The sequence below is a fragment of the Zea mays genome, chromosome 7 (genome assembly GCF_902167145.1).
Source record: "Zea mays cultivar B73 chromosome 7, Zm-B73-REFERENCE-NAM-5.0, whole genome shotgun sequence".
Taxonomy (NCBI): domain Eukaryota; kingdom Viridiplantae; phylum Streptophyta; class Magnoliopsida; order Poales; family Poaceae; genus Zea; species Zea mays.
In genome coordinates, this window is record NC_050102.1 from 5957554 (window position 1) to 5973276 (window position 15723).

At 54.8% G+C, this 15723-nt stretch overlaps 1 protein-coding gene across 2 annotated transcripts in view; it reads left to right on the forward strand.

Moving 5' to 3' along the window:
- LOC100382101 (uncharacterized) overlaps nt 1-13577 on the forward strand; it is a 40950-nt gene extending 27373 nt beyond the window's left edge. The window contains exons 4-7 of one of the 2 annotated variants that reach the window (NM_001174862.1): nt 12069-12213; nt 12281-12588; nt 12724-12796; nt 12874-13577. In NM_001174862.1, the coding sequence (NP_001168333.1) occupies nt 12307-12588; nt 12724-12796; nt 12874-13427 (909 nt within the window). In that variant the 5' untranslated portion in view covers nt 12069-12213; nt 12281-12306 and the 3' untranslated portion in view covers nt 13428-13577. The remainder of the gene's footprint in view (nt 1-12068; nt 12214-12280; nt 12589-12723; nt 12797-12873) is intronic. The other variant, XM_023300544.2, reaches the window with a different exon arrangement.
- Nucleotides 13578-15723: the final 2146 nt, after the last annotated feature.

Genomic DNA, 15723 nt, shown 5'->3' on the forward strand with positions numbered 1-15723 from the left:
ATTCAGCTTCGACCCACCAAGCAACCCCGCTTCGGTGGACGCTTTCATAAAGGCATATCCAAACCTTCCGGGGTACCATATGTGGTCAACCTGCGACAGATTGACGGCCGTCTCGACCTACGGGCCCCTGGGTTCCGAGGAAGACGACGAGCCCGACTCTGGTTGGGATTTCTCCGGGCTCGATAACCCTAGTGCCATGCGGGACTTCATGACCGCATGCGACTACTGCCTCTCCGATTGCTCCGATGGTAGCCACAGCCTCGGTGACGAGGACTGTGGCCCAAGTCGCGAATGTTTCCACGTCGATCTAGGGGGTCTCGACGAAGGCAACCACCTTGGTATGCCGGAGAACGACAATCCCCTAGGCCTGCGCCTCGCGTTGACATCCTTCGGGAGCTAGCTGTGGTCCCAGTCCCTGCGGGGGGTCAGGACGCACAGCTCGAGCAAATCCGCGAGATGCAGGCCAGGCTTGACGAGGAAGCAGGGAAACTTGTGCAGCTCCGGCAGAACATCGGGCAGGAGTGGGCAGGCCGAGCACCAGCCGGAGAAGCACGTCATCTGGCCCAGGACGTCCAGCACCGCATCGCCGACGATGCCAGGGCAAGGCTGCCCCTGGCTTCCAGTGGGGTCGGCCAGAACCTAGCTGCAGCAGCAATACTACTCCGAGCGATGCCGGAACCATCCACCACCGAGGGGCGGCGTATCCAGGGAGAGCTCAAGAATCTCCTGGAGGATGCCGCGGTCCGACGGGCCAAATGCTCTATCTCCCAAAGGCAGGCATACCCCCCGGAGCATCGCGCCATGACTTCCCGATTCATGCGGGAAGCCTTGGTCCACACCGGGCGCACGCGGGACACAGAGCCTACGGCCCCGGGTCGCCTCGGCAACGAGCACCACCGCCGCGACCGTCGAGCCTACCTCGACGAGAAGGTGCGCCGAGGCTACCACCCCAGGCGTGGGGGATGCTATGACAACGAGGACGATCGGAGCCCTTCGCCCGAACCACCCGGTCCGCAAGCTTTCAGCCGGGCCATACGACGGGCGCCGTTCCCGACCCGGTTCCGAATCCCGACTACCATCACCAAGTACTCGGGGGAGACAAGGCCGAAACTGTGTCTCGCGGACTACCGGCTGGCCTGCCAGCTAGGTGGAATGGATGATGACAACCTCATCATCCGCAACCTCCCCCTGTTCCTCTCCGACGCCGCCCGAGCCTGGCTGGAGCATCTGCCTCCTGCACAGATCTCCAACTGGGACGACCAGGTCAAAGTCTTCGCCGGCAACTTCCAGGGCACATACGTGCGCCCTGGGAACTCCTGGGATCTCCGAAGCTGCCGCCAGCAGCCGGGATAATCCCTGCAGGACTACATCCGGCGATTTTCGAAGCAGTGCACCGAGCTGCCCAACATCACCGACTCAGATGTCATGGCGCGTTCCTCGCCGGCACCACTTGCCGCGACCTAGTGAGCAAGCTGGGTCGCAAGACTCCCACCAGGGCAAGCGAGCTGATGGACATCGCCACCAAGTTCGCCTCTGGTCAGGAGGCGGTCGAAGCCATCTTCCGGAAGGACAAGCAGCCTCAGGGGCGCCAGCCGGAAGACATCCTCGAGGCGTCCGCTCAACGCGGCACGAAGAAGAAGGGCAAGAAGAAGTCGCAAGCGAAACGCGACGCCGCCGACGCAGACCTTGTCGCCGCCGCCGAGCACAGGAACCCTCGAAAGCCTCCCGGAGGCGCCAACCTGTTCGACAAGATGCTCAAGGAGTCGTGCCCCTATCATCAGGGTCCCGTCAAGCACACCCTTGAGGAGTGTGTCATGCTTCAGCGTTACTTCCACAAGGCCGGGCCCCCGGCGGAAGGTGGCAGAGCCCCCGACAACGACAAGAAGGAGGGTCACAAGGCAGAGGAGTTCCCTGAGGTCCACGACTGCTTCATGATCTACGGTGGGCAAGTGGCGAACGCCTCGGCTCGGCACCGCAAGCAAGAGCGCTGGGAGGTCTATTCGGTGAAGGTGGCGGCGCCAGTCTACCTAGACTGGTCCGACAAGCCCATCACCTTCGAACAAGGCGACCACCCCGACCGCGTGCCGAGCCCGGGGAAGTACCTGCTCGTTGTTGATCCCGTCGTCGGCAACGTCAAGCTTACTAAGGTCCTCATGGATGGAGGCAGCAGCCTCAACATCATCTACGTCGACACCCTCGGGCTCTTGCAGATCGATCTGTCCTCGATCCGGGCTGGTGCGGCGCCCTTTCATGGGATCATTCCTGGGAAGCGTGTCCAGCCCCTTGGACAACTCGATTTGCCCGTCTGCTTCGGTACTCCCTCCAACTTCCGAAAGGAAACCCTCACGTTCGAGGTGGTCGGGTTCCGAGGAACCTACCACGCAGTGCTGGGGAGACCATGCTATGCCAAGTTCATGGCCGTCCCCAACTACACCTACCTCAAGCTCAAGATACCGGGCCCCAACGGGGTCATCACCGTCGGCCCCACGTACCAACACACGTACGAATGCGACGTGGAGCATGTGGAGTACGCCGAGGCCCTCGCCGAATCCGAGGCCCTCATCGCCGACCTGGAGAGTCTCCCCAAGGAGGTGCCAGATGCGAAGCGCCACGCCGGCAACTTCGAACCAGCAGAGGCGGTTAAGTCCGTCCCTCTCGACCCTAGCAACGACACCTCCAAGCAGATCTGGATCGGCTCCAAGCTCGACCCCAAATAGGAAGCAATGCTCGTCGACTTTCTCCGCGCAAGCGCCGAGGTTTTTGCGTGGAGTCCCTTGGACATGCCTGGCATACCGAGGGATGTCACCGAGCACTCGCTGGATATCCGAGCTGGAGCCCGACCAGTGAAGCAGCCTCTGCGCCGATTCGACGAAGAAAAGCGCAGAGCCATAGGCGAGGAGATCCACAAGCTGATGGCTGTCGGGTTCATCAAAGAGGTATTCCATCCCGAGTGGCTAGCCAACCTTGTGCTTGTTAAAAAGAAAGGTGGGAAATGGCGGATGTGTGTAGACTACACTGGTCTAAACAAAGCATGTCCAAAAGTTCCCTACCCCCTGCCTCGCATCAATCAAATCGTGGATTCCACTGCTGGGTGCGAAACCCTGTCGTTCCTCGATGCCTACTCAGGGTATCACCAAATCAGGATGAAAGAGTCTGACCAGCTCGCGACTTCTTTCATCACACCTTTTGGCATGTACTTCTACATTACTATGCCATTTGGTTTGAGGAATGCGGGTGCGACATACCAAAGGTGCATGAACCACGTGTTCGAACAGCACATTGGCTGAACGGTCAAGGCTTACGTCGATGACATCATAGTCAAGACGAGGAAAGCCTCCGACCTCCTCTCTGACCTTGAAACGACATTCAAGTGTCTCAAGGCGAAAGGCGTAAAACTCAATCCCAAGAAGTGTGTCTTCGGAGTCCCCCGAGGCATGCTCCTGGGGTTCATCGTCTCCAAGCGGGGCATCGAGGCCAACCCGGAGAAAATCACGGCCATCACCAACATGGGGCCCATCAAGGACTTGAAATTAAGGAGTACAGAGGGTCATGGGATGCCTTGCGGCTCTGAGCCGCTTCATCTCGTGCCTCGGCGAAAGAGGCATACCCCTGTACCGCCTCTTGAGGAAGACCGAGCGCTTCACTTGGACCCCCGAGGCCGAGGAAGCCCTCAGGAACCTAAAGGCGCTCCTTACAAGTACGCCCATCTTGGTGCCCCCCGTGGCCGGAGAAGCCCTCTTGATCTACGACGCCGCTACCACTCAGGTGGTCAGCGCCGCGATCGTGGTCGAGAGACGAGAAGAAGGGCACGCATTGCCCGTCCAGAGGCCGGTCTACTTCGTCAGTGAGGTACTGTCCGAAACCAAAATCCGCTACCCGCAAATTCAGAAGCTGCTGTACGCGGTAATTCTGATGCGGCGAAAGTTGCGACACTACTTCGAGTCTCATCCGGTGACTGTGGTGTCATCCTTCCCCCTAGGGGAGATCATCCAGTGCCGAGAGGCCTCGGGTAGGATTGCAAAGTGGGCAGTGGAGATCATGGGCGAGACAATCTCGTTCGCCCCTCGGAAGGCCATCAAGTCCCAAGTCTTAGCGGACTTTGTGGCTGAATGGGTCGACACCCAGCTTCCAGCAGCTCCGATCCAACCGGAACTCTGGACCATGTATTTCGATGGGTCGTTGATGAAAACAGGAGCGGGCGCGGGCCTGCTCTTCATCTCACCCCTCGGGAAGCACCTCCGCTACGTGTTGCGCCTCCATTTCCCGGCGTCCAACAACGTGGCCGAGTACGAGGCTCTGGTTAATGGGTTGCGCGTCGCCATCAAGCTAGGGGTCCGGCGCCTCGACGCTCGTGGCGACTCGCAGCTTGTCATCGACCAAGTCATGAAGAACTCCCATTGCTGCGACCCGAAGATGGAAGCCTACTGCGACGAGGTTCGGCGCCTGGAGGACAAGTTCTACGGGCTTGAGCTCAACCACATCGCTCGACGATATAACGAGACTGCAGACGAGCTGGCTAAGATAGCCTCGGGGCGGACAACGGTTCCTCCGGACATCTTCTCCCGAGACCTACATCAACCCTCCATCAAGACCGACGACATGCCCGAGCCCGAGAAGGCCTCGGCTTTGCCCGAGGCGCCCTCGGCTCAGCCCGAGGCACCCTCAGCTCAGCCCGAGGCAGCCTCGGCCCCGCCCAAGGCACCCTCGGCCCCCGAGGGTGAGGCACTGCGCGTCGAGGAAGAGCGGAATGGGGTCACGCCTAATCGAAACTGACAGACCCCATACCTGCAATATCTTCATTGAGGAGAGCTACCCCTCGACAGAGCCGAAGCTCGGCGACTGGCGCGGCGCGTCAAGTCGTTCGTCTTGCTGGGTGACGGAAAGGAGCTCTACCACCACAGCCCCTCAGGAATCCTCCAGCGATGCATATCCAAAGCCGAAGGACAGGAGCTATTGCGAGAAATACACTCAGGGGCTTGCGGTCACCACGCAGCACCTCGGGCCCTCGTTGGAAACGCCTTCCGACAGGGTTTCTACTGGCCAACCGCGATGGCCGACGCCACTAGGATTGTACACACCTGCCAAGGGTGTCAATTCTATGCAAGGCAGACGCACCTGCCCGCTCAGGCCTTGCATACAATACCCATCACCTGACCGTTTGCTGTGTGGGTCTGGACCTCGTTGGTCCCTTGCAGAAGGCACACGGGGGCTTCACGCACCTGCTAGTCGCCATCGACAAATTCTCCAAGTGGATCGAGGTCCGACCCCTAAACAGCATCAGGTCCAAACAGGCGATGGCGTTCTTCACCAACATCATCCATCGCTTCGGGGTCCCGAACTCACCGACAACGGCACCCAGTTCACTGGCAGGAAGTTCCTGGACTTCTGCGAGGACCACCACATCCGGGTGGATTGGGCCGCGGTAGCTCACCCCATGACGAATGGGCAAGTAGAGCGTGCCAACGGCATGATTCTGCAAGGACTCAAGCCGAGGATCTACAATGACCTCAACAAGTTCGACAGGCGATGGATGAAGGAACTCCCCTCGGTGGTCTGGAGTCTGAGGACGACGCCAAGCCGAGCCACGGGTTTCACGCCGTTCTTTCTAGTCTATGGGGCCGAGGCTATCTTGCCCACAGACTTAGAATACGGTTCCCCGAGGACAAGAGCGTACGACGACCGAAGCAACCGGACCAGCCGAGAAGACTCACTGGACCAGCTGGAGGAGGCTCGAGACATGGCCCTACTACACTCGGCAAGGTATCAGCAGTCTCTACGACGCTACCACGCCCGAGGGTTCGGTCCCGAGACCTCTAGGTGGGCGACTTGGTGCTTTGGCTACGGCAAGATGCCCGAGGGCGCCACAAGCTCACGCCTCCCTGGGAAGGGCTGTTCATCATCGCCAAGATTCTGAAGCCCGGAACATACAAGCTGGCCAACAGTCAAGGCGAGGTCTGCAGCAACGCTTGGAACATCCGACAGCTACGTCGCTTCTACCCTTAAGATGTTCTCAAGTCGTTCATATACCTCGTTCACATACACAAACAAAGTCTAACCATCAAGGAAGGGTCAACCTTGCCTCGGCAAAGCCCGACCCTCCCTCGGGGGCTAGAAGGGGGGAACCCCCTCTACGTCAAAATTTTCCTCGGAAAAAGTCTTCCTGCCATAACATCTTTCGTGCTCTAGTGGAATCCTGAAAACGACGGAGTACACGTAAGCGGCAAGGCCGACCGAGCCGAGGGACTCCTATGCCTCCGGGATACGGATACCTCACTCATCACCTTCTGCGATAAGTAACTCATGCTCGGATAAGCGATTCCGCTGTCTGAAAAAGTCTTAGCGCTCAAAATTTTTTTGGCCGAAACGATTTTTCGTGCCATCTCGACTATATCGATAACAGAATCCTATGGACGAGTAAGAGTACACGTAAGCGGCAAGGCCGACCGAGCCAAGGGACTCCTATGCCTCTGGGATATGGATACCTCACTCATCACCTTCTGCGATAAGTAACTCTCGCTCGGATAAACGATTCTATTACCGACGAACAAGTCCTGATACTCGAAACAAGGGGAAAAGAAACGCAGCTTTACAACACGACGATGATATGTTTGGGCCTCGGCGGCCGCAAAAAACATACGCACACTATAGACAAACTGTTCCTGCAGGATCAGACGTCAGTAGGGGGAGCAACAGCAACCCCGGCATCAACTCCACCTTCGGCGGAATCCGGCTCGGCCTCGGTCGGCGTCACGACGAAGGATCTCCACCTCGAAGGAAGATGTCAGCACGGCGCCTGGGCCATCATCGCCAGGGTCTCCTCCAGGAACCCGACCCAAGCAGACGGCCGGACCGGCCGCTCCGTAGCCTCAGCCAGCTGTCCCCCGAGGACACCGGCCCGGCTCATGGCCTCGGCAGCCCGACTCCAGGGTTGGTCCCGCTAGTGGACAACCTGGCCAGGTTCCAGCCGCCGCTGCTACGCCTCCTCGGCCTGGGAAGTCCCCTACTCCTGGGCCGATGGAGTTTCTTCTCCAGCCGACTCCGCCTCTGTCTGTGTTGACACCGCTGCCTCCGGCTTTGGCTCATCACAGAGCAGCCGAGGGTTCCTTCACTGAGCAAGAGAAGCCTTGAGCGGCAAGGCCGACTGAGCCGAGGGACTCCTACGCCTCTGGGATACGGATACCTCACTCGTCACCTTCCGCACAGGGCAACTCACACTTGGTTAAGCGGTCCAGCTAGCCGACAGGCGAGTCCTGGCGCTCGAAATGGGGAAGAAACACGGCTTTGCGCCCAAATACATAGATGTTCAAGCCCCGACAGCCGCAATGAACATACACCAGCACTCAAGGTGCCATTACAAATGGGACTCCGGTTCCATTCCCGCGGGTATGAACAACCTCCATACCAGGAGGCCCACGGGACGACGAAAATCCTTGAAGCCGAGCGATGGCTGAAAGGTACCAATCTCCACAAGGCTGCGCTCCTCCAACAACAGCAAGAGAAAGGCGGCGCGGGCGCTCCCCATCTGGGGCTCAGAAGGCGGAAGGACGCGATGCATGAGGAAAGTGCGAAGGCATGGTTACCACCCAGGAGGTCGATCCCTTTTTAAAGGCGACTCTCCCCGCTCGCGTCCTCAGCCGTCGCGGACTAAGTCTTCACCAACACGCTCCAAGGTCCTCCCCCTATGACAAGGGAGCTGGGTCCCACACGTCATGCGAGCTGGCCGAGGACAGAAGAAGCCGAATCACCACGCACGGAGCGCGCAACTGCCCAGCGGTTACAAGCACTCCTCCACTTTCGCCCAGACCAGCGGGTGAAAGGGCGGACCGCCATGCAGGCGGCATGCAACTACACCAAGGGGGCGCACCCTTTCGACTTCGACGCATCCAGCATGGAGGCCCAGGCCCACACGTCATGTAACCGGCGCGCCGGTTACTACGTGCGAGAAACTACAACGCCACTTGTGCCAGTGCCGCGCATCCTCGACCGTGGAATAGGTGCCGCGACTCGAGGCAACCCTGCACACGGCCCAGCAGTGCCATCCAGTCACGCCGGTCATGGGTCAGTCAGCGCGGGAGAAGGCGCGACAGTCGATATGGCCAGAAGTGGGCCGACAGTAATGGCGGCAGCAGGCGAGCGAAAGCGGCGGTCAAATCATCTGCAGGCTCACGTCCCCTCCTGGAACAGCGAGAGAGCCCTCTCCCACGGTGTGAAGACGACGCGCCCGTGTTCCGTTCCTCGAACGGCTCACGCATGCACAACGGCTGCCCCGCGAGCCACTCGTCCCGTCTCATTAACTCTGCGGTAGGACAGGCGACACCTTTGGCAGGCGAAGCGGGCGACGCTTCACCTCCGCCATAATGACCGCGTCAAAAAAGGTACGCCACATCGTTCAATTTCGTATCCTTTTCTTCTTCCCCTTTCTCCCTCTTGCTATAGGGACCGAGAAAGGGGGATACTCCGAAAGGGATCCTTCTCCGCGAAGGAAGCGGGCCTCGAGCCCTCCTACTGATCAGAGGTTCGAAGGCTGGCCCCCCAGAAGGGTTCGACAGCCGCCTCAGAGCACTAGGGCTTCGCGCCCACTACTGGTTAGAGGTTTGAAGGCTGGCCCCTCGGAAGGGTTCAACGGCCGCCTCAGGCCACTCGGGCTCCGCGCCCACTACTGATCAGGGGTTCGCAGGCTGGCCTCTCGAAGGGTTCGACAGCCGCCCCAGAACATGCAAAGCGAGGGATGACTCGGGGTATGTTCGATACATAACCAAGGCTCGGGCTACGCTCCCGAGGTACCCTAGGACATTTTCGAGCCCAGCAGGAGCGATTCTGTAATGGAATCCCATCAGAGGGAGGCATCGAGCCCTCGGACCCTATCGAACGGGACCGGGTCCGGCAAATCGCCTGCAGGTACTTTTGGAGCGCGCCTCTGGTCCACTAGCCGACCCTTATCGAACGGGGCACAGGCGTCCACTCGGATCACCCGTTAGCAACTCACCGGAGACACCATGTTCGGCGCCCTCCGAGGGCAACATGGTGCTTTCCCCCCTCCTCCTTGCAGAAAGGCGACGAAGGGGCGTATAAAAAAGCCGAGTCAGTCCTTGACCGTCCTCTCGCCCTGTGCAGAGGCTCGGGGGCTGCTCTCGCAAACTCGGCTCCGGCCAAACCGTTGACAGCGTCAACATACCAGCCCGAGAACTCGGAACCTGACTATGCACCCAGGCAACGACCAGTTCGCATGAGGGAACAACCAGACCGGCCGAGGCATCATGAAAGACATTAAGACCTTGAAGGAGTCAAACCACTCCTCCGAGGCCTCGGGGGCTACACCCGGCGGGTGCGCTCGCGCGCACCCACTGGAACGAAATGCAACCGAGAAAGGCCGGTCCCCTTGCAAAAAAGTGCGACAAAGCCTCCAAGCGAGTACCCACACTCCCTTTGAGGCTCGAGGGCTACTGTCGGGGACCGTAATTAGGGGTACCCCCAAGACTCCTAATCTTAGCTGGTAACCCCCATCAGCACAAAGCTGCAAAGGCCTGATGGGCGCAATTCCGGTCAAGGCTCCATCCACTCAAGGGACACGATCTCGCCTCGCCCGAGCCAAGCCTCGGGCAGGAACGGTAGACCAAGGCAGATTCACGCCTCACCCGAGGGTCTCCTCAAGCAACGGGCGCACCTTTGACTCGCCCGAGGCCTAGCTCGGGCAGGCTTCACGGAGAAGCAACCTTGGCCAGATCGCCACACCAACCGACCGTATCGTAGGAGAATTTAATGCAAGGATCGCCTGACACCTTGTCCTGACGCACGCTCTCCAGTCGACAAGGCCGAAGTGACCGCAGTCACTTCGCCCCTCCACTGACTGACCTGACAGGAAAACAGCACCGCCTGTCCTGCTCCGACTGCTGTGCCACCTGCCAGGGTGAGGCTGACAGCAGCCAAGTCCAGCCTCGGGCGCCATAGGAAGCTCTGCCTCGCTCGACCCTAGGGCTCGGACTCAACCTCGACTCCGGAAGACGGTCTCCGCCTCGCCCGACCCCAGGGCTCGGACTCAACCTCGACTCCGGAAGACAGTCTCCGCCTCGCCCGACCCCTGGGCTCGGACTCAACCTCGACTCCGGAAGACGGTCTCCACCTCACCCGACCCCAGGGCTCGGACTCAACCTCGACTCCGAAAGACGGTCTCCGCCTCGCCTGATCCCTGGGCTCGGACTCAACCTCAACTCCGGAAGACGGTCTCCGCCTCGCCCGACCCCAGGGCTCGGACTCAACCTCGACTCCGGAAGATGGTCTCCTCCTCGCCCGACCCCCGGGCTCAGACTCAACCTCGACTCCGGAAGACGGTCTTCGCCTCGCCCGACCCTCGGGCTCGGACTCAGCCTCAACCTCGGAGGAGCCACCGCCTCGCCCGACCTTGGGCTCGGATCGACCACGTCGCAGGGGGGTACATCATTACCCTACCCCTAGCTAGCTCAGGCTACGGGGAACAAGACTGGCGTCCCATCTGGCTCGCCCCGGTAAAACAAGTAATGATGACACCCCGCGTGCTCCATGACGATGGTGGTTCTCAGCCCCCTACGGAAGCAAGGATACGTCAGCAAGGATCCGACAGCCCCGATAGCTATACTTCTATAGGGCTCAAGCGCTCCTCCGATGGCCATGACGCCACATGAACAGGGCTTCAACACCTCTCCGACAGCCACATCGGCATGTACATGGGGCTCTGGCTCCCCTCTGCTAGACACGTTAGCACACTGCTACACCCCCTGTTGTACATCTGGACCCTCTCCTTACGTCTATAAAAGGAAGGTCCAGGGCCCTCGTACAGAAAAAGGTGGCCGCACGGGAGGACGGGCTGACGCACAGGCTCTCTCACTCCTTCTCCCTCGCGAACGCTTGTAACCCCCTACTGCAAGCGCATCCGCCCTAGGAGCAGGACTACACGAGGTCGTGGTTCCCCTTACTGTTTTCCCCCTTGTGTTCCGTCTCGTACCGACCCATCTGGGCTGGGACACGCAACGACAATTTACTCGTCAGTCCAGGGACCCCTCGGGGTCGAAACGCCGACACATATCATCATCACATCAAGCATTTCTTTGACCTAGTTGTTCCTACCCTCTCCAAGCAATTCCTGAAGCCACCAAATCCTAATCATGTCCATCAAAAAATTGAAAGGAATCCTAGGTTTTATCCCTACTTCAAGGTGATCACATGGATTATCCTATCATATGTCAATCATTTCTTTGACCTAGTTTTTTTTTTCTTTGACCTAGTTTTTTCTATGCAGAATTGCATTGGTGCAATCGATGGCACTCATGTGCCTATATCGATATCACCTGACAAAGCCCCTCCATTTAGGAACAGGAAGGGCACCCTTACTCAAAATGTAATGGTAGCGTGTGATTTTGATCTCAATGTAACTTTCATATCTACTGGGTGGGAGGGATCCACGATGGATGCTAGAGTTCTTAGAGCTGCAATGAACAGTGGCTCCCAAGTACCCCTGGGAAAGTTTTATTTAGTAGATGGCGGTTATGCCAACACATCATCTTTCATTACCCCATATCGCGGAGTCAGGTATCATTTGAAGGAATATGGGGCAGGTCACCGAAGACCACAAAACTACAAGGAGATCTTCAATCATCGCCATGCAGTGTTGAGGAATCATATTGGGAGGGCCTTGGGAGTTACAAAGAAACGCTTCCCCATCCTTAAGGTTGCCACGTTTCACAAAATAGAAAACCAAGTGAAGATACCGGTAGCAGCTGCCGTGTTGCACAACGTTATTCGATCTCTCAAAGGAGATGAACAATGGTTAGAAGATTAGACAGAAAATGTTCAAGGCAATGTTGTTGACCTTCCAGATGGAGATCAAAGCAATGATCAAGGCAATGAACAAGGCAACAATCTCAGAGACACAATTGCACAAGAAATGTGTATTGATTATCAACAACATAGAAACAATTAGTGATCCATTAGAATATGTTTTAATGTTATTGGGATTGCAATAAGTTAACATTTCTCTAAAATTTATTATTGTTCATAACTATCCTTCCATGTTCTAATTATGCTCATGTTATAAGTTAACATGCTTGGAAGGGGGTCTCCAAGGTTAAACATGCTTGGAAGGGGGTCTCCAAGATTTAACATGCTCTTATCTAAAGATGCACAAAAGAAAAAATTCTCCTATAGCTATTGTTTCAAAAACACATGGAGGCTCTCCGAAAGGTATACATGTTGGTTCTTTCTAATTAGTTTTGGTTCTTTCTTATGTTGCTTATGTGCTGATTTGCAGGGAAAACAAGAGCAAATTAGAATTCTATGTTAGAGAAGACCCTTGTTGACTTGTTACATGAACACAATACTCCTGAATATAAGGGTAACAATGGTTGGACACCCGACGCATGGAACAAGATTGCCAAGGAATTTCAAGAGAGGGAAAGATATGTAGGTTTCTCAAAAGTTCAAATCCAAGAAAAGGAAGAGGAGTTAAAGATAGATTACATGATGTTGAAAGATGCGAGGAAACAAAGCAGAGTTTCTTTGGATGAGAAAAGGTGTATGATTCAAGCTGATCCACCGATATGGGACAACATAATCAAAGTAAGTTTATTACCATGTTTCTGTAAACTCGAGATCTTTTTGTGTGTTGTCAGTTCTTAGCTTGGCATTTACATGAATATTTAAGTGTTGTTTGTTTTATTCATCTCACATTTAGTTTTTTCCTTTATTGTGCAGTCATTTCCAAGGGCTAAAAAATTCCGCAACAAATCTTTTCCTCTGTTTGAAGCTTTGGGAGAGCTACATGATGGTTAGTTTTCCTTTTACCAATAACTAAGTTTATTCACTATGTTGTACTATTTGTTGCACTAAAACTTCATTGTATAGGTAATACTGCTGAAGGGACCTACAACTTCACTTCTACTCAACCAAATGGTCCAGATCTCACACAAATTGGGTCTAGAGATGTTCCTATCAATGTAGAAGACCGTGAAGATGTGGGAGACCCTTTGGCAGATCACAGACAAAATGAAGTAGAAGACAGAGTGTATGAAGTTGAAGTGGTTGATGTAAATGCTGATAAGCAGGATGAAAGGTCAAAAAGGACTTCTACTATTTCAAGGAATGAAGAAGAAAAAGGACCAAAGAGGCCGAAGAAGTGTTCCAACATAGAAGTATTGATGGAGAGGTATCTAGACATTAGAAGCAAACAAGCTGAAGATGAAGCGACACAGTTGGCAAGAGAAAGGGAGGCAAGAGGAGGTGATGATTTCTCAATTAAGAATTGCATAGCAGTTCTAAACACATTGGAAGTCACAAAAGAGGAGAAGGTCAAAGCATATAAGGTGTTCAAGGACCCTGACAATCGACAGATATTCTTGAGTGCATGCAATGATGATAGAGAGGCTGCATTGACGTGGTTGAGAGATGAGATGGCTTAGTAGGTATACCTAAGGTTAACTACGTACTTGATTTTACATACCTTGCATTATTTCATATTTTAAATCAGCAAACAGTATGTTGCTAGTTCTTAGTTTATCTAATTTGCTTGTGGACTTTACAATGATATATTCAAAGTCTGTAAATTAGTTAACATATCATATTTATTGTTGTTTAGCACTTCTTATTTAATGAGCAGCACACTTTACTACTTATTTATCATTTCAAAGTTCTATTATGTCATTGGGTTTCTTTAGACGGAGTAGTTGTGGTGTCTTGTGCAGCAACCAGGAGCAAAATAGTCTATTCACCAACACTCATATGTATTTCTTGCCTTCATTTGTTTAAATCTTTCACAGAAGCTGCAACTGTTGATTGGAAATTAATTAATATAATGTTGTTTCCTATGACAATTGTGCAGGTCATGTGTGACCTGTTAGGTGTGGTTGCCACCTTGCTGGACACTCTCTTCAATTGGTGAAATTTTCTATTGGAGCCCAAGTTCCTCGTCCAAGGCATGACTGGGCATGGCATTTTGGTGACATGAGAAGAACACATGCTGCTAGTCTTGATGTAGATTTCTATATGCCATATTTGATATTAAAGACACTTAGATTTTTCCTTGCTTGCATGTTTCAGAACTATCGGTACCCTGAATCAGGGGTACCCCTTACTACAGTATGAAGACACGGTGCCCGTGCGGCTATCTCTAGCCGCACGGTGAACATTGAAAGGGAATTAGGCTTACACCTAGTCCCTAATTAATTTTGGTGGTTGAATTGCCCAACACAAACATTTGGACTAACTAAGTTTGCCCAAGTGTATAAACTACACAGGTGTAAAAGGTTCACACTCAGCCAATAAAAAGACCAAGTTTTGGATTCAACAAAGGAGCAAAGTGGCAATCGAAGGCCCTCTGGTCTGGAGCACCGGACTGTCCGGTGTACACCGGACAGTGTCCGGTGCGCCACCGGATAGTGTCCGGTGCACCAGAGGACTCCAACGCGAACTCGTCACCTTCGGGAATTTTCCAGGCCGGCGCGCTATAATTCACCGGACTGTCCGGTGTACACCGGACAGTGTCCGGTGCTCCAAGGAAGCACGGCCTCAAGAACTCGCCAGCCTCGGGATTTCACTTCAGTCGCTCCGCTATAATTCACCGGACTGTCCGGTGTGCACCGGACTGTCCGGTGTACCAGCGGAGCAACGGCTATCTCCGCGCCAACGGCTCTCTGCCGCGCATTTAATGTGTGCTCTGCGCGCGCAGAAGTCAGGCGCGCCCATACTGGCACACCGGACAGCAAACAGTACCTGTCCGGTGTGCACCGGACACCCAGGCGGGCCCACATGTCAGAAGCTCCAACGGTCAGAATCCAACGGCAGTGATGACGTGGCAGGGGGCACCGGACTGTCTGGTGTGCACCGGACTGTCCGGTGCACCATCGAACAGACAACCCTGCCAACGGTCAAGTTTGGTGGTTGGGGCTATAAATACCCCAACCACCCCACCATTCATAGCATCCAAGTTTTCCACTTCTCAACCACTTACAAGAGCTAGGCATTCAATTCTAGACACACCCAAAGTGATCAAATCCTCTCCAATTCAACACAAAGCCCTAGTAACTAGTGAGAGTGATTTGCCGTGTTCATTTGAGCTCTTGCGCTTGGATTGCTTTCTCTCTTTCATTCTTTCTTGTGTTCAATACTCACTTGTAACCAAGGCAAGAGACACCAATTGTGTGGTGGTCCTTGCGGGGAGGTTTTTGCTCCCGGTTGATTTGAGAAGAGAAAGCTCACTCGGTCGGAGGGACCGTTTGAGAGAGGGAAAGGGTTGAAAAAGACCCGGCCTTTGTGGCCTCCTCAACGGGGAGTAGGTTTGAGAGAACCGAACCTCGGTAAAACAAATCCTCGTGTCTCACTTCATTATTTGCTTGCGATTTGTTTTCACGCCCTCTCTCGGACTCGATTATATTTCTAACGCTAACCCGGCTTGTAGTTGTGTTTATATTTGTAAATTTCAGTTTCGCCCTATTCACCCCCCCTCTAGGCGACTTTCAATTGGTATCAGAGCCCGGTGCTTCATTAGAGCCTAACCGCTCGAAGTGATGTCGGGAGATCACACCAAGAAGGAGATGGAGACCGGCGAAAAGCCCACTACAAGCCACGGGAGCACTTCATCGAAAGAGTCCCGCACCAAGAGGAAGGAGAAGAAAAAGAGCTCCTCCAAACGGAAGGAGAAAAAGTCTTCCTCTTCTCACCACAAAGAGAAGAAGGAAAAATCTTCTTCCCACAAGCCGC